General features: G+C 34.4%; 1 protein-coding gene across 1 annotated transcript in view; it reads right to left on the bottom strand.

Annotated features, from left to right (window-relative positions):
* Positions 1–24,257, bottom strand: part of ACSS3 (acyl-CoA synthetase short chain family member 3) — a 245,851-nt gene that overhangs the window by 181,036 nt on the left and 40,558 nt on the right. The window contains 1 exon segment of the mRNA XM_074270876.1: positions 6,548–6,692. Within this exon segment, the coding sequence (XP_074126977.1) occupies positions 6,548–6,692 (145 nt within the window).

Genomic DNA, 24,257 nt, shown 5'->3' with positions numbered 1-24,257 from the left:
TGAAATCCCTTCAAAATCCAAAATGCAGCCATATTAATATCATTCTAACAATGGTCATCACCATAATGCTGTGGGATAAATATTATTGTATACATTTTAAAATAAGGAAAATAAGACTCAATGAAGTTAAATAATGACCACCACCACCACAGCAATAATAGTTAATATTTATATAGTGTTTGCTATGTGAAATACTGTACAAAGATTATCTCCAATCTTCACAACCACCCTGGGAAATGTATACTATTATTATTCTCATTTTACAAATATTATTCTCATTTTCACACAATTGGTTGATGTTAGACCTGAAAATTAACTTTTCACTTCACTGTGGATATTTTAAATTTCTTTTCTATTTCTGTTTCAATTCAAAGTTACCTACTCTAACATTCTGATGATTTTTTTTTCTTTTTTCTCCTTTTTTCTTTAGATTTTGTCTTTTGAGAAGAGTAAATATATAAAACCATGGGAAAAGTCTTAAGATGACATATTTCACCAAGCACTGCTCTATCTGCAGGGAGAAAATGTCAACCAATCTGATCTGTTGGCTTTCTATTTAATACTAATACCTCCCTGGTTTATGAGGATTTATTTATTTCCTTTTTTTGCAAAGTGCTCCCCTTATAACATACCCCACATAATGGATAATACAAATACTATTTTTATTTTACAGGTGAAGAAACTGAGGCTCAGCGATATTAAAAACAACTTGTCATTAAAACTATCAAAAATCTAAGCTAAAATTTAAATAGATGTCTCCTGACTTCAAGATCTATGATAAATTAAAAGAAAAACTTTTAAACATTTTAGTGCAAGGAATTTCTTCCATGGTGAATATTCATCATATTTTGCCACCATTTCACTACCTTTTTCCTGATCCCTCTTTCTCACATTCTATAAAATGATTCTGCCTATGAGAATAAATTGATGTAGCACATATGCCTTCTAAATAATAAGCTCTTTTATCTAGAAATATCTACAGATCTTTGGAATACATGGGTATTCATAAATTTTTTAAGATATTTCTTAGTGAAAAAATGGTACTTACTTTTTTTTATATAACATCATTTCATAAGAAATGAGTCTTTCTTATGATCGATTGAGATTAAGACAGAATGAAAGATTCTTCTTCTTTGCTTGTTATTATGAATGTTGCAACATCAAAGTGTCAAAAATGGTGGCCAAAGATTTAATATGAATGAGAAGATAAGTTTAGAAGAATTGCAAATGTATAACCTATATCTGATTGCTTGCTATCTAGGAGAGAAAGGGGAATAGAGGGAGAAAATTTTGGAACACAGGGTTTTGCAAGTATGAATGTTGAAAACTATCTTTGCATGTATTTGGAAAAATAAAATACTATTTTAAAAAAGAGAAGAGAGAAAATATACTTGAATATTTCCCATATGAAAATAATTTTGCTAAGCACTAGGAAAGCTAGAGAATAGATAAGTTTTATTTCAAGAAACTAAATTTCATAGAATAGGCATTGTTCATATTACTGTATCATGGATCTCTTTGGTGCTCTGGTGAAACCTATGTACTCCTCAGGATATTTCTGAATGCAAAAAGTAGAGTATATATGATTAGAAAGAAATCAATGATACCAAAATATAATTATCAAATTTTTTTTTAAAATCATAACTCATAGATCAAGAGGAAAATAACATAAATAACTTAAATTTAGCTTATAAACAAATAAAAAGGTGGTGGTCCTTAAGGTGCAGTAAAGGGCAGATGGTAATGCATCTTATTTATCATCATTTCCATTGATAAAAAGCATTTATTTCTGATACTGGACCATTGATGGGACTAAGAACTTTGGTAGAGGGAACTTTCTATAATTCCTTCAGAAAAAAGTTACCAGATCATGATGTTGTTCTCCTGAGCAAAGGATGCTAGGAAAAGGCCAGAAGTAGGGTTAGTGGTCTTGGGAGCACTGATATTCAGGGAGCTCTTGGATTCTGCATCCCCCAGTAGAATCTACACAAAAATGTTAGCCAAAGTAATAATGATGGTTTATTGTCACTCATCCCTTCCTTGATGATTGCATTGCTATCCCTGGAGTCCTTGGATTTACCTTCCAATTGGTGGGAGTTGGTCAGTAGCTAGTATTAGTAGCCTGGCTCCCATGATGACTAAGAGAAAGCATTAATACATTAATGAAATATCATTTTCTTACTTTTGTCTTCATTTCCTATTTAATGTAATGAATTCACTTTTTCTCCCTTTTATTGTTATTTTAAATGCTACCTATATTCAAATATCCACTAAATCACTTAAATGCTTCAAAAAGAAATAATATTGTCAAAACACTTAAACAAGTGGTGACTTTCAAGTCATCATTTGATTTGGCTAACATTTATTAAGCAACTATTATGTGCTTAATATTTTACTAGGAGCTGTAGGTAATGTTTCAGATCATTGTGCCTCTGTGTGTGTGTGTGTGTGTGTGTGTGTGTGTGTGTGTGTGTGTGTGTGTGTTTGTATGTATGGAGAATTATGAAGAGATGCACAGTATATTAATGAAGATTACAGCATATTAACAGTGATACACATGCAAAAAATGAGACTCAAAATGTCCTGCATATGTATACTAGACAAAACAGGTACAAGAGTATTGTATATTGCAAGAATAAAGGGATGTTAGTAGGTAGCTCAAGTCCTATATAACTACACAAAGAACACTACAAGGTATTGATTTTTTAAAAAGTATTATAAACTTATGGGGTTTTATAATCATATTTTTAGAACTGAACTTTTGGAGCCATTAAGTTTCAAAATCTCTCATTTTACAGATGAGAAAACATACTGAGAGGTTTAATGATTTTTCCAGTGTTAAAAACAGGATTCAAATTAAGGTTCAATATTCTATTCCCTATTTCATTCTGCCCACTCCCTTTCTCTTCTCACTTTCCCTCAGTCCCCTCCTCTCCCCCCCCCCCCAAAAAAAAAAAGATAATTTACATTCAGGGATATAAGAAAAGTCTTCATGTAGAGGATGAAATTTCAATTTTATTACCTTTTGTGCATTCCATTTTCTCTGTTCTTTCATGGCTATTTTACTAAATACCACTCTGAGTCATCTCCCAACCTAACTCTACTATGTGCCTTATTTTTCTTCTCTCATGGAAACATCATCTCCTTTACCTAAGAAGTTGCAATAGCTCTGCTTTTTCTAAATCTTCAGCATTCGCCAAGATTTTCTCAATAACATCTTACAAAAGTACTTAGTTGGCAAAATTCATCTACTGTTCTAGAAATATGCTTGTAACATAAAAATAACTAATGTTGTTCATTTGTATAACCATTTTTATTTTCCCCCCTAGTTTCTCAACTCCCACAAGATATAGACTGTATCTACTTAACTTCCTTCATACTTTGCCTCACAAAGTCATGCACAAATAAGCATTTAATTAGAATGATAAATAGTGTGCTATCTAAAAGAATAGTTCTCATCCTTCCAAGCAAAGAAAATCCTTGGCTGGTAGAAAATAATCCAAGCCTATAGCAAGAAACTAATAATTCTGCTGCAGTTGTCAATTAAGTGGCTGTTACTTATTGCTAAAGTTAACAATATTTTCTCTTTAGCCAAATTAATACTGCTTATTAATGTCATATTAATAATGAAGTGGCTAAAGTAGTATAATGGATTGGCTGCTGGTCTTATTATAAACATGAAGACCTGAAGTGGAATCTTACCTCAGACATTATAGCTGTATGACTTTGGAAAAGCTACTTAATCTCTAGGGGGTAGCTGGGTTGCATGAGCTCTAGAGTCAGGAGGACCCTAGTTCAAATCTGCCTTCAGACACTAGCTGAGTGACTCTGGACAAGTCACTTAATAACAATTGAGAAAGGAAAGAAAGAAGGGAGGAAAGGTGAAAAAGAGAAAAGAAAGAAAGAAGTTACTTAGATTTTATGGGTCTGTTTCCTCAGATGTAAAAAGAGGGAGTTAGATTTGGGGGTCTTTTAGGTCCCTTTCTGTTATGATTCTTACAAGATACTAAGACAGTGGAATTGATAGAGACAATAATTATCTAATTTAGCATGGTTCAGTATGATTGATTTGATCCTATAAGGAGATGTTATGGGCTAGAACTTGAAACAAGGTACTAAGTGGAATTGAGGAGACAATGGTTTAATCTAGTTTAACATTGATTTAATCGTACAACAAATAATGGTTTCCTAGTGATGTAATGATTGGAGTATACTCAGTGCACAGCATATAAGCAAGAAGCTCTCAGGGCCAGAAGTTCACAAGCCCACTCTCAGAGGCTGAGTCAGATTCATTCCAACTTCCACCTTTGTGCTGGCTGGAGGCTGAGGCAGAGGACTAGAGGCAAGAGCTCTCAGGAACCAAGGAGAGAGATAGGCCTCTAAGAAAGCTAACTGGGCCCCAGGAAGGAGACAAGACTTAAAAGGAAATAATAAAGGATTTGGACTTTATCTCCTGGCTGCATTTGGGGTGACTGAACTAAAGGTGAAAAGGAGAAAAGAAATGAAGGCTGCCTCCAGAAGTCCCCCAAGAAACCTGCTCCCAGAGAACATTATATTTTTAAAAAAGAATATTACACCTTTCAACTTCTAAATTTTTGTCTCTGTGATGGCATTTTCCATATATTAACGATTAATTCAGAAATGCAAATCAATAACTCACTTAGGCTCACATGAATGGAAAAAAAACTATAAAGGAATAGAAATTATTTTCCAGGTGAAGCAGAAACATGGCATAGTAGATAGAGATCTGTCCCTTGAGCCAAGAAGACCTGAGTTCCAGTCACATCTCTGACACATGTTGGCTATACAATCACTTAACTGAAGTGATACTGAAAAGTATTCCAAGTTGTCAGATGCAGGGAACCTATGGTCCTGCATTGGTCAAGGGAGTTTTCTTGCCAAGAAGTTCTCTATATCAGGGAAATCAGATCTGTCTGTCTTTCTTTCTTTCCTTCTTTCCCTCTCTCTCTCCTTCCTTCCTGCCTTCCTTCCTTCCTTCCTTCCTGCCTTCCTTTCCTTTCTTCTCCCCTTTTGTCTGTCTCTTTCTCTCTCCTTCTTCCCTCTCTCCCTCCCTCTCCTCTTTCTCCCTTCCTCTTCCTCTCTCCCTCCTTTCCCCTTTCTTCCTCCCTCCCCCCTTTCTCCCTCCTTCTCCCCTCTTTTCTTCCCTTTCTCCTCTCCCTTTCCTCTCCCTTTCTTCTTCCCACCTCCCTTCTCTTTCTCTCTAAATGTCTGTTGATATTTCTATCCATCTATCATCAACTCTATTTGTCTATGTCTCTATCCATCATCAATCTATCATCTCACTTATCTATCTATCCATCTAATTCTTGGTGCTTAAATTAAGCTCTATTTCTTGATTCCATTATATCAGAGGTCCAATCCATAACCTGTCTCTAGGTGGTTAAGCACTATTTAGTGATATCTACTGCCTAATTACCTAATTTGTTTTCTAATCTGGATTTATTATTTCATCAGTGTCAGGTGCTCCCTGGTGTGGAAACACACTTCACTGATGCAGATCAACAACTTTATAACTAAAACCAATAGATTTAGAGATATAAAAGACCATAGGGATCATCCAGTCCAACTGTTCTCCTCCTTTTACAGATGAGGAAACTGAGGCTCAATTATAGACAAGTGATTTCCCTAAGATAGCCCAAGTAATAAGTGACCTAGCTAGAATTTGGAGATCCTACGGTTTTAAATTCATTGCTCTTTCCACTAGACCTTGATGCCTGTAGCATTAGAGATTTGTCTGAGACACTATAAGAATTAGTAACTTCCCAACACACCTAGAATATATCATAGGCAGAATCTGACTCCAAGACTGACCTTGTACCTACTACTCCATACTAATGTGTTCACAACCAATTTCTGAGAAAAATTCCAACATCCAGCGTCTTACTAGTGATGGCAGTTACAAGGCTACGTATTACAGAATACCACTGTCATCTAAAGAATGAAAATGAATATTCTCAAGGAATAGAGGGTCATGTAGTTAAGGACAGACATCTGAAAACATTTTATGAAAAAGCAATTACAAAAAAGAACCAAATTTTTAAAAATGTCATTTTAGAAACATAAAAACAAAAAGAAATTATTATAGTGACACAGTAAGATTAAGGAATAAAACATGAACAATCTATGTAATCCATAATAATAAATAATTATAGCTAATATGTATATAGTAATTATTATATATCAAGCACTTTGTTAGGGGCTTTATAAGTATTATAACATTTGATCCTCTCAATAACCCTGGGATATAGGTACTTTATTATACCCATTTAACAGATGAGGAAACTGAGGTAAATAGAGATTAAAGTGATTTGCCCAGAGTACACAGATCAGGAGAAAATAGATTAGGCAAATCCAGTTCTGCATTTGAAAGAGGACATGTATCTGATTCTTATAACATGGACAGGCAAGGATAAGTCACCACCTGAATTACTGGAAGGAATATCAACCATGAAATCATAGACCCATTTGAGTCATGACAACATTTAATCCCCAAATCATAAGATCGATCTGCATAAAAAAAACCTACCTGTTCTAAAACTTCTTTATAGGTAATGGTGGCTTTTGTGTTTGTTACAGGGCTATCATAAATAATAGCAATCTTGTCTCCTTGTCCATTTTCAATATGGCGGTCTATAGCATTGTAACAAATATTAAGCATTCCTTCCACAAACCTGAAAGGGAAATGGAAATTGTTAAAATTACTATAATTATTTGAAATAAAAACATTACTTGGCAATTAATGCTAGCCAATTAAAAAACGTCACATGAAAATATAGAAACACCCTTTTAAAATATGCCTTGGCTGTTGGAATCAGTCATCAGACAGGAAATGATCAGCACTCATTCATTCATTCATTCTCTCCCTCCCTCTCTCTCCCCCTTCTTCCCTCTCCTCCCTCCCTCCCTTTTTCCTCCTTCCCTCCCTACTTCTCTCTCCTCCCTTCCTACTTTTATCTTCTTCCTTCCTTCCTCACTTCTCCTTCCCTCTTTCTCTCCTCTCTCTTTTCCTGTCTCCCTCTCTCTCTTTCTTTCTCTCTCTCCTTTCTCTTCTCTCTATCCCTCCCCCCTCTTCTCTCTCTTTCTGTGTCTCTCTGTCTTCTCCCTTTCTCTGATTCTCTCTCATATCAAACCTGTGACTCCCTACTTTTGGGGAATTCTCTTTGATAAAATTTCCTCAACTAATAAAGAAGCAATCATTCTATAACTTATAACCTTGGAGAAATGCCGGGGACACTGGGAAGTTTAGCGACCTAGCCAGGCTCAGACAATCAGTTTGGATCAGAGGTAAGATTTGCAACCCTGATGTTCCTATCTCCAAAGTCACCTCACTATCCTTTATATTTTAGATGTCTCTCCATCCCATTTTAGATGCATCTCTTTAAGTTACCTAAAAATAAGTATTTCAAGTTATAAAGAGCACATTTATTCAACCAGCACCATGATATATTAAAATTGTTAATCTAATAACCTATTTATTACTCATCTGAAAAAAAATCTGTCATATACATATATGTTGGCTTCAAAAGTACATGGAAAAATAACAGATCAAACATCTTTTAGAATCTCAAACTTTAGGGTTTTTTTTGTTTTTGTTTTCCTTTTCATTTTGATACAAGCATAGCCTGAAATTTCTTATATTAAGTGTGATTCTTATTGTTCCTTGAACATGATATTCCAACTTGTATCTGCAGGCATTTCTCTGTTTATACCCCATGTCTGAAATATATTCCCTCTCTGCCTCCTAAATTCCTTCAAGTACCAGTTACAATCTTATCTTTGACAAAAAATTTTGCTGTTCTTCCTAATCTTAGAGCCTTCCCTTTTTTTGATTATTTCCAATTTATCCTGTATATATCTTATCTGAACATAGTTGTTTATCTGTCATATTCTGCAATAGACTATAAGTTCCTAGAGGGCAGAAATTATTTTCTACTTTTCTGTTTTTAATACGTAGCCTTGTACATAGTAGGTGCTTATTGAAGGTTTACTTGATTGAATGAGAGTAAGTGAAGGAAAAATGGAATGATAGGAAAAGGCCAAGTTATGTAGAGCCGAAAACTTTAAATTAGATCTTGGAGGTGATAAAAGCCTTTGGAAATTGAAGCAAGGGGAAGAGGATGGTAGCTGTGAGACAATTAAAACTATGAATCATAAAAACCACTAGGATACGTGAGAGAAGAATGGATTGAAGTAGGGACGAACTTGAGACAGAATAAACAAAATTATTATGAAAAAAATATCTCTTCTTTGAGTTCACATGTGGCCAAAAGAATCTACCACAATGCAAAAATTATAGAGACAAAAACCTAGGTTTAATTATGTGAAGCACTGTTTCAGTTAGTAGAAAAATTATCCTGGATAAAGATGAGGATTGTAATGAGGCTTTTTACAAAGAAAATTACAATGGAGAGGCAGAAAAATAATGATTGACCTACCATAATCTAGCACATCCTTCTAGGCCAGAAAAAACAAATTTAGTTTAGCAGAATAATAATTTCATACATCCCATAAGGAAACGAATCCAATTTAAAAGACATTATAGGTAAATTAAGTAAGGTTACAGATTAAATTTAGAGGGTTTTTTTGTTTGTTTGTTTGTTTGTTTTTTTTTTTTTTGTTTTTTTTTACAATGGGCTGATTTAGAGGAGAAATTTCTATGACTATATAGTCTGCATTAGAGAAATTCTTCCACAAATAGTTAAATCACTTCAGCAAGCTCAAACTTAATTCTACCACTCCATAAGGCAGGTTTTAGCTAGATAAGGTTAATATAACAGAAAGCAGGCTTCAGATATCCAAAATGTTGCAGGACAAATAGTATAACAGAAATCAATAGAAGAAAATAAAAAATGAAAAACTGTCATGAGAAAAAGTTAATGCAGTTGTCCAAGTTGTAAGTTATAAAAGTCTGAACTAAAGTTGTGGCTATATCATTGCCAAGAAGGAGGCAAATATTAGATGTCATGAAAGTAAGAACTACATTATTTACTAACACAATAAAAGTTTTAGAAGTGAAAGATAATCTGTTCTGTTTCTGTACCTGTTGAGTCTAAAACTTCTCCCTTTATATACCATATTTCCCCAACCAAACCAGACCATTAACCATTCTAAAACCTACACACAATTTTCTGTGTCAGTGCATTTGCACAAGCTGTTCTTCAGCCCTGCAACATCTTCCCTCTTTATCTTTGCCTCTCAATCATTTTTATGCTTCAAATCTCAGCTCTGATGTCACATCCCTGTTAAACCTCTGTCATTTTTCCATTTATAAGGATAAACTCTCCCTCTTCCTCTCCCTTTTACATTCAAACTACTTTGCATTTACTCACCTTTATCAATATTAAATACCTGCCCTCTACCTATTTTAGTAATAAACTCTTCAAAATTACAGATTGTTCCTGTATGCAAAGAGTTATATAGTTTTGCAGAGGGAAAATGACAATACAAGGCAATGATATATGGAAGGTGTGGGGGCAGACTAGATGATTTACCAGTTTAGAAAAATAAAAGAAATATTAGGGACATCATCTTTCTATCCCCAGTCCCAAGCTTGGTACTTTAGGCATAATAGGCTCTGAGTGAATGGTGATTCACTCAGAAGAGAAGGTTTATTCAATATTGGTCAAGATTATAGAATTTATAGCTGCACTAGACCAGCCTTAAAGAGGTCACTCATTCATCTCATTTTACAGATGAGGATATTGAGCCCTAGAGGCTGATTTATGAAAAGCTTACTGAGAAAATATGGGGAACATTTTGTAAATCATTTTATTACTGTGTTAAAATACACCAAAAACATTCATTTTTGGTGAAAAACAAAAAACAAGCAGGGGCAGCTAGATGGCACAGTGGATAGAGCACTGGCTCTAAAGTCAGAAAGATGAGTTCAAATGCAGCCTCAGACACTTAATACTTCCTAGCTCTGTGACCCTGGGCAAGTCACTTCACCCCAACTGCCTCAGGAAAAAAAACATAAACAAAAACAAAAAACCTAGGCCAAAAAAACAAAACAAAACAAAACAAAAAACAACAACAACAAAAAAAAAACTACTGGTTGGAAAGAGAACATTGAAGAGATGGAGGCAAGGTTTTAAAGGAAGGGAATTTGTAGAATTGAGAAACTTGAAAGAGATGGCTGAAAAAAATTTTCTTCTTTTTTTCTTTCTTTCTTTTTTTTTTCCAAACATGGAAGCTAAATATGATATGCAGGTGTTTATTTGGACAACTAAACCAAAAATGAAATTGTTGGTTAACAAGAATCAGAATCCCATTTGACTGTGTTCTAATAAACATTTAACACCTTTATGATAGCTTTAATTTATATAGTGAATAAAGTTTTCTCTCTTTGAAAAAATTTACCCTTTTTAAATACATGACAAACTCCAGAATTGATATGCTTTCATATGAACAGTAAACAAAGTTTGTTGGGCAACTAGGTGGCCTAGTAGATAGAGTACTGAGAATGAAGTAAAATGGGGATAGAAGTAGCACTCCCAGGATTGTTGTGAGGATCCAATGAGATAATAATTGTAAGTACTTAGTAGAGTAGAGTGAATAGTAATGGTAGTAGTAGTAGTAAAACTCAGGAGAATGTAATCTTTTGCTATTGAGGCAATTGCTCAAGGTCGCGCAGGTAGAAAGAAAAATGAGGTTCATAAAGAGATTCTCCTTTCTCTTAACTCCAGAGTTCTTCACATCATATCACAGAGCAAAGGAAACTTAGAATATTTTACTTAAAATGTTTTTCTTCCGCCGAAGTCATAGAACTGAATTAATACACTGGAATGGGAAATCCTTTACAAAGGGATTCATAATATATTCCTTTAAGTAGCCAGGCCCCCTAAGGCACTTAAAATATGATTCAATTTACACACACTTCAGGAATATATCTAATAGCTTTTAATTAGACTTCCAATCTGGCAAAGATGCTGTATGGAAGCCATAGGCCTATCCCATCCAAGACTGACATATGTCTAATAAATTTCAGGCCTTTTTTGCCTATTTGTTCATTTACATTAAGTGAAGAATAAGACTATGACCTTGTTTAACTTTTTTTTTTTTTTTGGCTGAGGCAATTGGGGTTAAGTGACTTGCCCAGGCTCACACATAGTGTTAAGTGTCTGAGATAATATTTGAACTCAGGTTTTCCTTCAGGGATGGTGCTCTAACCATTGAGCCACCTAGCTGCCCCAACTTGTTTAACTTTTGAGAAATCAGGAGAATGGACCACCAGGAAGCAAGAAGTAGTCAGCAGGTTTGAAAAAGGGCTATCCAATTCTGAGGCCCCACCCAGAAGTAGCTGAGAAATATTCTCCTCCAGCTGTGATATTGAATATTGATGACAGTTCTCCAGCTGTGATATTGAATATTGATGACAGTTCAATGGGACACACACACACACACATATACATGTATACATTAAAGCCACAGAAACAAAAAGACAGAAATAAAGATAAAGAGCAGAGAGACAGAGGCAGAGAGAATTTACACTTTTTTTTTTTTTTTTTGCTGAGTCCAATTGGGATTAAGTGACTTGCCTAGGGTCACACAGCTAGGAAGCATTAAGTATCTGAGGTCACATTTGAACTCAGCTCCTCCTGACTTCATGTATTTTTAAAAATACATATATACATATATATATATATATATAATATACACACATATATAAAATATACAAAGGGAAGATACATGAAGTTAAATTTCCTATAGATGGCCCTATTTTGTCTATAACTGAAAATCCAATGTACAAAGTGAGATATGCTATCCTAAAATGTTTCTTCCCTTTAAAAGTCTCCAATATATTAAGTATATCTGTAAAGTATATTTGTAAAAGTAAATATTTGAAAATACTTAAAATTTCAGTTTCTTCTGCCCAGATTAAAGGACCTTACAAGTATATAAACTCTTTGAAGGCAGGGACTATTGTGATATTATCTTTGTATCTCTCAGCATCTAAATAATTGCCTTATACAGAGTTTACTTGTCTACTTGTTCAATTGTGTCCAACTCTTTGTGTCCCCTTTTTGGGGGTTTTCTTAACAAAGATACAGAAGTAGTTTGCCATTTTCTTTTCCAGCTCACTTTACAAATGGGGAAATCAAGGGAAACAGGTTTAAGTCCAGGGTCATATACCTAGCTAGTAAGTTTCTGAGACTGAATTTGAAATCATTTTTCCCCAACCCTGGGCCTGGAGCTCTATTCACTGCATCTCTTAGTTGTCCATAGTACACATTCACGATGCTTATTGAGTGATCTTATCTAGGGAAAGATACAATCCAGATGCCACAAAATAATATTCATGTGAAGAGATGAAGCATATGCAGATTAGTACTCTAGGTGGACATACCAGTATTTTATAAGTTGGATTGGACCCTACCATGAAGACACATGTAGATGGAACATTTTTGTTTTAATCCCACTTGTTAACAAATATAAAATTAACAAGGTAAGCTTATCTGGAGTTTTATACTCTGCTTTCTTGAAATGATAGTAGATAAGAATTTTTGTCATTTTCTACAATTGAAGGAAGGTAGCTAGTTCCTCTTCAGAAAAACTCAAATTTTTGTAGAGGAATCTAGGTTTTGTTTTTGTTTTTGTTTGGTTTTTAAATGTTCTCTGTATTTTTGAGCAAAGCAAAAAAAAAAAAAAAAAAAAAAATCAGAGGGAATTGAGGATTCCTCGTACTTATCAGGTATGCTTAGGAAACTATATCCTTTGTGTAACAAGTCAATTTATCTTCAACCTGAGATTCTGTATGCTTGAGATCAAGTTTCTAGGGTAATTCTGACCAAGGCCATGAGCTCACTCCTGGCTACACATTTTGTCATCTCAGCCTTATTGTGATACATCTGGGTCAGCAAAGTCAGATTCACTGGCCAGCAAAGAAGGGTGAATAGCTTTAAGAATGAGTGATTTAGAGAAATCTTCCATTCTCTGAACTGGAGAAGAACTGCAGTCACTTCTTTAATTTGGAAATTCTAGGGAACAAAAGATCTGTACTAAAGTCCTTCTCTGGTGACACATTCTGGCATATTTTACTAAACTGGAATGGCTTAAAAATGGGCCAGGTGACAAAAAGGCATGTCATTTGAGGACATGTATAGCTAAATTTAGAGGTTTATCTCCAACTTAACTACCAAGTAATGGGTTTTTTCTCAGCTCTAACAACTTCTCATGACCATCTAAGTCACAGAGGGTTTGCAAAAGTATCTCAGTAAAGGAAGTACCCACACCAAACAGGTCATACATTCTGGAAAATATTAAGGGAGAAATAAGCTACTATCTCATTTTTTCTTTTCCTGTTTCTAAAAACTCTGAGCTCCTAAGTGCAAGGGAATATGTGACGAAGAAACTTCTTTTTTGCTATCAAACTGTGCATACTCTTTGATCTAAGTGTCACTACTTGGATCTGTATCCCAAAGAGATCATAAAAGAGGAAAAAGGACCCACATGTGCAAAAATTTTTGTAGCAGATCATTTTTTGGTAGGAAGGAACTGGAAATTGAGTGGAGGTCCATCAATTGGGTAATGGCTGAATATGTTATGGTATGTGAATGTAATAAATTGCTCTATAAAAATAATAAGCAGGCTGATTTCTGAGAAGCCTGGGAAGACTTATATGAACTGATACTGAGTGAAATGAGTAGAACTACAAGAACATTGTACACAGTAACATCAAAATTATGTGATGATCAACTATGATAGACTTACCCTTCTCAGCAATTCAGTAATGCAAGGCAATTCAAAAAGATTTATGTAGAAAATACCTTTCACATCCAGAGAGAGAAGTATAGAGACTGAATGTACATCAAAGCATGCTATATTCACTGGTTTTTTTCTTCTGTTTTTTTTTCCTTTCTTGTAGTTTTTCCTTTTTATTATGATTTTTCTCCCCCATCATGACTTGTATCAAAATATGTTAAATAAATGTACATGTATAATGTAAAAATTGAATTAAATTAATTTAAAAAAAGAAACCCTATTCCAATCATTATCTATAACTGCCACTTAAGAGTCTTAATATATTATCCCTCATTCAACACACTGAGATTCAAACAAGTTGGATTTCTTGCTATTCCTCAAATGAGATATTCCATCTTCAATCTCCTTATTTTAGCACTGGCTACACCCTCCTCACCTTCTCCACAAAGAATCCTTTTCTTTGGACAAGTCAAACCTTAATAATCGCCTTCTTCATCAAGTTTTTCCTGATTCCTTTGTTAGCACCTTCCTTATCAAAATACCTTGTATTTATTTGCATTATCTATGTATTTATTCTACATATGCTCATGTAATTATTTTCTCATGCATTCAAAAGGCATGTCCTGAGCATTATTTTATTCTTGCTATTAGTACCTCTAATGCCTGGCACATATTAGCCCTTTAATAAATTTGTTCATGAAAAGTTGCCTGTATTGCTTAAGTCACACACAGTCACCATATATAAAAAGCAGATCTTCCCTCCTGAGTCTGGTCATCTACTTACAACTACATGATAAGAAGTGTGTAGTTACTCCTTTTGCAAAGGTAACCTTGGTCTTGGCTACAAGAATAGCCTTATCAGGTGTTTCTTGTGGCACCCAGGTGATACAAAGTAAAGAGTACTTACTAGGCCTGGGGTTAGGAAAAAAGAAATTAAAATCTTTCCTGAGATATTTACTTACTAGTAAATATTATTACTATAATAAAAGTTAACTTTATATATTTTTATTGCCAGGCTCTGTGCTAAGTGTTTTACAAATACCATCTCACTTCATCCTTACGACAACACTGAGAAGTACTAATATTTTCCTCATCTTACAGATGTGGAAATTGAGACATCCAGAGGTTAAGTGACTTGTCTGAGTGACTGGGCAGGGACTCAAAAAGAGTCTCTCAATCCAGGGATCTTTCCACTGGATCAGGCATGTTTGACTTTTAAATTTTTTTAAAAAAATTTTTTGGAGGAAATCAAGGATAAGTGACTTGCCCTGAGTCATACAGCTAGCAAGCATCTGAGATCAAATTTGAACTCAGGTCCTCCTGACTGCAGGACCAGGGTTTTATCTATTGTGCCATTTAGCTGCCCACCAGATAAGGCATGTTTGGTTCACTTTCTGCAGGCACCTTTGATAAATGATCGGTGGTGACACAACACATTTCATGATTCTATGCTGACATAATTGGGTTTATTTTTTCAGTGTTATTACTAACTTTTCAGGTTTTCTTTCATGTATCTTATTCTAACAATTATTTTCTTCTAACAAGAAAGTAAGACAAGTCAAGCAGAAATAGTTGGTGATTCTGTGCCTGAAGGGTCTGAGATATATGTCAGCCTGGCAGGTATAACAGGAAGATACATTGCCTAACCAAAGCATTGATGTAGGACATGATAGTGAGCTCATATTCAGGCAGATCATATCAACAGAAGCAATGCAAAAGGCCATCCTAGGGATTATGAAGTCTGGGACAAGAAACCCTTAGAGACCTAAGTAGTATTTTCATCATAGATGCTGATTAAGAGTAGGTTCTTGAGAAGAGAAAAATTTATGTGAAAAATGAACAGCTGGTGAAGATGGATTTGTATTCCTGAAAGACAGCTTAAGATATAGGATGATGGACTCTTGACTAGAAGTGAAGTAGAACTTGAGAGGATGAGCAAAAATGCAACTGACTTAAGTTCTTAAGGCTTTAAATTGAAAATAAATGAAGGGATTGGGAGAAACAGCCCACAAGCTCAACTACCAACCCACATACGATATTAAAAGCAATAGGAGTAAAACAGGGAAAAATAGAATTGCCAAGACCTGGACAACAAAGAGTATCTAAGACAAGAAGTAATACCTTCTTTGATCCAGAGACAACACAATTAAAACCCAAAAGAGATCAAAAAAAGAGAAAAAGTACAAAAATATTTATAAGAGCTTATCATGATGGCAAAGAACTGGAATTTAAGAGACTGTCCATCAATTGGGAAGTAACTGCACAAATTACAGTAAATGAATATAATGGAATTCTGTTGTGCTGTAAAAACACCAAAATGATACTTGATTGTTGTTTTTCTTTTAATCTAGGAACACCTGTATGGGGGGGAAAAATGTTGTTCAGTCTTCTGAAAGAGAATTAATGGCATCATGATGGTGATGTCTTGACTTGCAAGTGATTGAATTTAAGTGAGACAGTTTCACAAAATAAACAACCTCACTTTCTCCTTCAAAGTCATGGGCATTCAGTGGCAAGGCAAGAGCCAAGATCACCATGAAAAGATGGAGAGTAAAATGAATAGAACTAGGAAAACAACTGTGACAACATTTTAAAAATTGTTAACATCAACACAATTTTTAGCTATGATGCCAGAGATCTAATGTAGAAGAATGGGACTTTATTAACAGTAATAGAGCCAGGATTACCAACATGCACACATGCACATGCACACACACAGATACGCATCACAATTTTCCTTTGAAAAAAATTTCATTGCATCTCTACTTTCTTTGCTTCACAGATGAAACATGACCAATGCCAATTGATATAACATGGTCCTTTGAGGTATTCTTAGATGTAAGTCCTCTTACTGTAGTTAAATAAATCTAAAAAAAAAAAAAAAAGGATGAATCTATAGATTTGGGATTTGACAACTAAAGCTGAAAGTAAAGATGAGAGCATCAATGGAAAGGGTATCTAGAACAGAGGATTATTACAAGGAACTGGAAGACCACACATTTTGAAGTAGAAAGGGAAAGCAAAGGTCAAGAAGGAACAGTTAAGTTAAAATTAGAAGAATTACAAGAGAACAGGATCATGGAAGTTCATGAAAAGAAGGTACATTGATACTTAAGGGTCAAGGAGGTTGAGGATTGTGAAAAGAGCATTGGGTTTTAGTAAGTTAAGTTAGTTAAGTTTTAAATGAGTAAGTTTTAGCTGAGTTTACTTTTGTCCTCTGATATCAGTTTCAAGAAGAGAAGGCAATTGTTTCATATATTCCCAGCATACAGTAAGTTTTTATAAGGTTACATTTATTGATTGATATATAATGTGTTTGGGATCCAGAGCCAGACTGTAGAAGGCAGAAGAGAAAATGGATTGTGAGAAAGTAGAATTAATAAGTCCACACTTCTAGTGAAGGGTTTAACCATGAAGGGCACAGAAACATAAAATGAATGGAACCTGTGGGAGGGGCGAGGATAAGGAAGATCTAAAATAAAACTTCATGATCCGAAATCCCTCCCCAATTCTAAGATTCCATGAGTGAATCCAATTACTAGGCTCTTTTCCTTTCTTTTTCTTCCTTCCATCCCTTCTTTCTATAATAGAATTAGAAACTTGAGGTATAGAAAGGGAGAGGGCATATTGCTGGCAAATTCAAGAAAGTAAAGAGATTTAAATTATTGATTAGGATCTTGATCTGTGATTTTACTCCTAAATCTCTCCACAAGGAAATTCCTTTTATCAAAGCAAGTTGGGAGTGCCCTCTGGTAATTTTATATAATTATCTAAAAAACTGAAGATATTTGAATAATTTGCTCTGTGTTATGGAGCCAGGATTTCTCAGAGGTGAGCTCTCTCCACATTTCCCACTAGCTATACTGCTTTGGAATCTCTCTGGAACTTACCAACATGTCCCACCTTCCCCAGGAAATTAATCACTAGAAAATCTCATTATGCAACCCCGATTGAATCTGACTGGTGTACACTTTTCCTCAGTCCCCTCTGATTGGATGTGTGGACTGAAGGGTAGAGATTGGGCTTTACAAAATCTCTTATATAAACAGGGAGAGTTGGTCCAGATTTTCACCTCATTTTCTACCAGCAACATTGCTTTAGGATTACTCAGCAACTCTCCAATATTTCTTTCCCCATCTCTTTGTCAGCTTCTTTTTGTATGTAATCTTCTCCCATTAGATCATAAACTCATTGAGAGCAAGGGGCTGCCTTTGTATTATTTTCCCCAATGCTTAGCAAAGTGTCTAGCATATAGGAGGCATTTAATAAATGTTTGCTGACTAACTAGGACTTGAACTTAATGTTTCTTTCTCATTAGCCTAGTATGTGACATTTAGTGAATGCTTAACTATTTTATCCATTTAATTTGTAATCTCACACTTTATTTTTTTCTGCTATGCCATATGGTCTCTCAGTTATTAAGATATGAAAATAAGTAATTAGAATTTACATTATAAGCAATGATGCTAAAAATTATTGTTGAAGACATCAATATCAAAATTAAAGAAACTGAAATAATTTATTGTCGGCACCCAATGACATTGCTATTGATGGTTACATTTCTGCAGATTATGAAACACCACAATTTATGAAGAACCACAATGTATACTCAAAGGGAAATGGAGAGACAATTTATCCTTGGAGCACCACATCAATATGGCTTATTATGATATGCTTAAATAAATCACGGCATATCAATAACTATTAAACTAGAAATGATATTGGAAGATAAAAGATAGCCTCAAAGAAAGGTGAGTTAATTATGTTGCAAGATCCCTTCACAACAAGATGCCAGCTTGTGTTTACGACCTTATTATGCTACATTGTTCACTTTCATATAATCTTCAGTTTGCCAGACTGGTTGTGTTTTCTGTGCTGATCAGGTGAGCTGGTTACTTTTGCATTCTTGACTTTTCTCATCCTCTTAGAATCCCTAATTTACCTTCAAAGACATGGAAAATACTGGCAAATGACTGCCTGGGCATAGTATATCTATATCAAAGGAGGTGCTGTGCTTTATAAGTAAAACATAATTAAAGTAGCTCAAAAGAAATGAAAGATGCACAAATTTAGAGAATCCACTCCAAATGTTCACTTTGGACTATCTATCTATGTCTGTCCCTTGGTAGAGCATTTTGAGCTCATATTGTTCTGATTAGCTACAGATGAACATACTTGATTATAACGTAGTGATGCCATTTTGGTCCTCTTCAAGAACAATGGACAAAAACCAAGTACCTGTCAGAATTAGCCACTCTTGCATTCAGTATTTTTTTTTTATTTTAGTGACTTGAGTGGTATGGGGAACTCATACTGGGGCAGCTCCCTGTGCCAATGCAATCTGGAGATTTTTCTACAACTTACTACCTTTTTTTTTTTTTTTTTTTTTAATTGTATATTATAACATTTTTTTTTGACAGTACATATGCATGGGTAATTTTTTACAACATTATCCCTTGCACTTACTTCTATTCAGATTTTTTCCCTTCCTCCCCCAACCCCCTCCCCCAGATGGCAAGCAGTCTTATATATGTTAAATATATTACAGTATATTCTAGATACAATATATGTGTGTAGAACCGAATTTTTGGTTGCACAGGAAGAATTGGATTTAGAAGGTAAAAATAACAGTTTACATTCATTTCCCATACAACTTGGAGAGTTGCCTAAATACTAAAAAGAGAGTCACACAGTCAGTATATGTCAGAAGTGAAACTGGAATACAATTCTTCCTGACTCTATACTTCTTCTCCCATTGATTATATGGCCCCAATTGACTTTATATTTAGTTCATATATACTTTTATGTGTTCTTGATTGTTTCCAGCAATAGAATATAAGTTCCTTGATAACAACTTATGATTCTTTCATTATTGTCGCACTAGTGCCTTGCTATATAGTAAGATCTTTTTTCCCCATGAGGCAATTGGAGTTAAATGACACACAGCTAGGAAGTATTAAGTGCCTGAGGTCAAAGTTGAACTCAGGTCCTCCTGACTTCAGGGCCAGTGCTCTATCTACTGAGCCACCTATCAGACTAATGGCAAAAAAGCCATAGTGGTACACAGGAATTGTAAGAGAAAATTGTTGAGCCTGAATAGAAAATTTCATCAGAGTATATGGACATGAACTGAACAAGACAAAGAAGATGTAAATTGATTGTGATCTGTGTTTTTAGAGGAAATACCAACATAGATGAGAATGGAACTTCCAATTAGAAAGTCAACTCATTGCATGGATTGTTCCATTCTAATCAACATGAGTTGAATGACTGATTGGGGAAAACAGTGAAGTTCTAATGTTCATCTAAGTTTAAAAGAATTGGACACCATCAAGCCAACCTATTTTCTCAGCCATCAAAGAATTTGGCCAGTTCACTTTCAATAATATGAAACAGAATACCAATTATCTGCTGCTAAGTGGCATACAATAAATGCTAATATGTTGTTGCTGGGGTATAAATATATTTAGTAGAGATAATAGTGCACACTGAATTTCTACCTCATTTCTCTATTACATTGCATTACACAAATGTAATTAAAGTTGTACATAGTAGATTTGCAATTTCATATGCAATCTTTTTCATTGTACTGTTATGGAAATGCTCTTTTTATTTCATAAATTTAAAAAAATAAAATAAAGAAAATTAATATTAGGACATTGTGAGCAAAAGAAGTTATGTCTTGGAGCAGGAGAAGCTCCATCCACATTAAACTAAAGGTTGGGAAATAGAAAAAAGCTACATATTATTAGTAGCAAATCCCTAAATAAACTAGAAGCAGAAAGATTAAGAAAAAGATTGAATAGCTCTGCATTGTAGCTAGACAGGGGAACTTGGAGTTTTAACTTGAATAATATTATCTGAAACATATATTTTCTTAAAGTTTGCACACAACAGAGACCAAATGCTGTTTACAAATTTGAGAAAAAATTATTTAGGGAGAATTAATTTTAATTAATTTTAATTACTTTAATACTTAAAAATATCTCTGATTTTATGAATTCAGTTACTATAGCTTACAACCCCTCTACAATGTTGTACAAAGCTAGTAAATTTAAAAATATAAATCATGCTATGATATTCCTTTTGAAAGAAGGGTCTACTAGAATGTACCTGAGATCTCTTCTTGGCCCAGTAAGGTTAAGCATTTTAACCAATGCTTTAGATAAAGGCTTTGATGGCAGGTTTACTGAAAATAGAGAAGACACAAATCTGGGAGGGATTGCTAATCTACCACAGAGCAGAATCCCCATGGGCTAGAACATTACCCACACCAAAATAGGCACAACAGTAAAAATTTCAACAGGGAAGGGCTCACTAAGCTCATGATCTCATCTTCTGACAACTTTAGTAGATTAGAGGCATTTGTGTTAACTGCTGATGTTTTTCCTTTCTGGAGGGAATTGAAGTAGCATTTCTCTGACACATTAATACAAAAGCCAATCCACAGGGAAGTCCCAAGAGGTGGTCAAATAACAGCATTCTGTAAGGACAAAGACCTGCTCAGAAGGCTACTATTCAATCTCTTTCAAACAGAGGAGCTTTTAAACATCTTTTAAGAAGGCATCGGCTTGCCCACTGAGTCAGCTACCTCCTCTCCATGTAAGTCACTGAAAGTTGCTTTTGGTTCAGTATCAACTCACTTTTCCAGGGAAAACTCAATTATTGTAACTAATTCACTTTAAGTACCATAAGAGCAAAAAGGCAATTAATTCACTAAAGAAAGCTATTTAGGGAAAGTATTTGTACTTTATCTCTCTACCAAAGGAAGGATTATTCTACCTGGAAGGTGGTCCTATGAAGCCCTTATAGTCATAAACCACAATCAATCCTCTCACCTAAGCAATCTCTAGGTCTCCAATCCCTATACTCTCAGATTCTGCCTAGAGGCTGCTCTACCATCATCAAATAAAAGGACACACACATACTCAGATCAGCTCAGGTTAGGCTTGAGTGTGTTGCCAGTAGCAAGAAATGCCAATGAACAGGAAAAAGAATAGAAAGGCTTTTAGAAAATCAATACCTGTTATCTGAACTAGGCCCACTATCAATGAAGAGAAATGGGTGTAAATGAATGAGGCAAAAATGTTCTAAAACAGAGATCCCAGGGGTGGAAATCATCCCCAACAGCAGCTAGAATGCAAAGTAGAAAGCTAGGGCAGAGTGTGGTTTTTGTTTGTTACTTTCTTTCTTTTTAAAAAAATAATTTTAAAACAACTTGCATATATTATATTTTATTATTGTTATATTATATATGATATTTTTAATAATTACAGATGAAGAAGGGGATGTTGGAGAATATATTATAATTATCAGGACCAAAAGAAAGGAGATGAAAATTACAAGAAATAAAAATCAAATCTACCTCTCTATTCTTTGGCAATATGCAGCAACTATAATAATAATAAATTATTCTACTACATAGAACTTTAAGGTTGGCCAAGTATTTTACAAATATTTAGTTTTTTCCTCATTATAAATCTGAAAGGGATATGTTATTATTAGCCCCATTTACAGTAAAAAAAATAACCTGAGTATCTGAGGTTACATTTGATCCCATGTATTCCAACTCTTAAGTACAGCACTGTATCCACTGTGCTACCTAATTGTAGTGTATCTTCTGGGCCTCAATTTTCTCATGTATAAAAGGAAGAGGTTGGACTAAATGACCTTTAAGGTCCCTTCCAGGTTAAAATCTATGATCTAATGGCCTATGATTAAAAAAAAAAAGTGAAAATAAAATATACCAAAATATTGTAAAACACACTAAAAAATATTTAAAACTATACAAAGTTAATAGATCACACTGCTTTAAAAATAAATAGAAAATGAAAAAATGTGAACAATATGTGGAGGAAGAAACACAATCAACTTAAGTCAAATATAAGGGGAAAATTCCTAATTTATGATTACACATTTTTCATTCTTAATAATATATTTTCTGGGGTAGCTAGGTGGCACAACGTAGAGAGTGCTAGATGTGGAATAAGGAAGACCTGAGTTCAAATTTAGTCTCAGATACTTACTAGCTGTTGAACCTCTGCTAGTCACTTAACCCTGTTTGCCTCAGTTTTCTCATCAGTAATTTGAGACAGAGAAGGAAATGGCAAGTCATTCCACTATCTTTGCCAAGAAAAGCTCAAATGTTTTTTGTGACCCCTTAAATGAGATCACAAAGAATAGGATACAATTAAGCTCTCTAACCCATCCAGCTTTAGTTATTCCATTCTTTCATTAAAAGACCAAAAATGTTATCTTGGAACCAATGTATCTGAAATTCCCAGAGAACAACTATTAAATATAACCACTTTCTGTACAATACTCAGTGGGGAGCCCTCTGCAAATTAATGATTGACAAATACTTTTTTCAATAGAAGGAAATAGTGCATCCCTCTTGGTCTATTCTACTAACATTCTGTCTTCTAGATCCAGTTTTTACCTTAGGTATTACTTTAAGATTATCACACATTGTAAATGCTTAATAAATACCATTTCACTCATCATTCATTCACTTATTAATAATTCAAACTGTTAGCTGTTTTTATTAAATGAACAAGGATTCATAACAATTCTCAGGTCAAGTTTCCTAATTTTTAAACTATTCAGCTTGCAAACAATATTATGATAGGAATTTCTACTCCATTCTTATTTTGTGGCTTCATGGAAGTAATAATGTTGGATTCACAAAAGCTTTGGAAGTGGAGTACAATTTCTGGTAGGTGTTAAACCAGAAAGACTTCAAGAATAGGCCCAATAATTAAGTATTCACAACTCCTATCACATTTCTATTATTGTGAAGGGCACCAATATCTTTCTTGTCATCCAGGTCTCCAACCTCAGCATTATCCTCAATTCTTCACTCTTTTTTTTATTAATTTTTATAATTATAACATTTTCTTTGACAGTACATATGCATAGGTAAATTCATCCTCAAATATTGTAGCCCTGGAAATAAGTCACTTAACCTCTATTGCTGTAATTTATCCAACTACAAAATAGGAATAATAATAGTACCTTCTTGGAAGGCTTATTTTGAGAATTAAATCAGAGAATATTTGTGAAAATACTTAGTATAGTATATCACATAGTAGGTGCTTAATGTTTGTTTCCCTCTATCTTCAGCTTAGGCCTCTTTATCACCCCCATCCCCAACATGCACACCGTTTGCTAGTTCTTTTTTTTTAAGTTCTTTTTCTTTTGATCTTCCACTTGGCAACTAGCACAGTGAATAGAGCTTTGAGCCTACAGTCAGAAAGACTTGAGTTCAAAACAGACCTAAAACACTTGATAGCTGTATAACTTGGATAAAATGAGAGAGAGCTGGACTCAATAAGAGGATAAATTGCTTTAGTTGACTTATTACTAAGAGGTGACATATCCAGGATGTAAGAAAGTCAGACTTTCATCCCAGATTTGTCTGTGTAAGAATGGTTTTCTACCATCTCCCATACTATCTTTTTTTAGGTAGTTTATTTCAATGTGATTTAGAGATTTCCATTAATGTGGTTCCTAATCATATAAATATTAGAAATCAT

The sequence above is a fragment of the Sminthopsis crassicaudata genome, chromosome 5 (assembly GCF_048593235.1).
Source record: "Sminthopsis crassicaudata isolate SCR6 chromosome 5, ASM4859323v1, whole genome shotgun sequence".
In the NCBI taxonomy this organism is placed as follows: Eukaryota; Metazoa; Chordata; class Mammalia; order Dasyuromorphia; family Dasyuridae; genus Sminthopsis; species Sminthopsis crassicaudata.
Note: the sequence above shows the minus strand (reverse complement) of the source record. Positions and strands in the feature narration are given on the sequence as shown.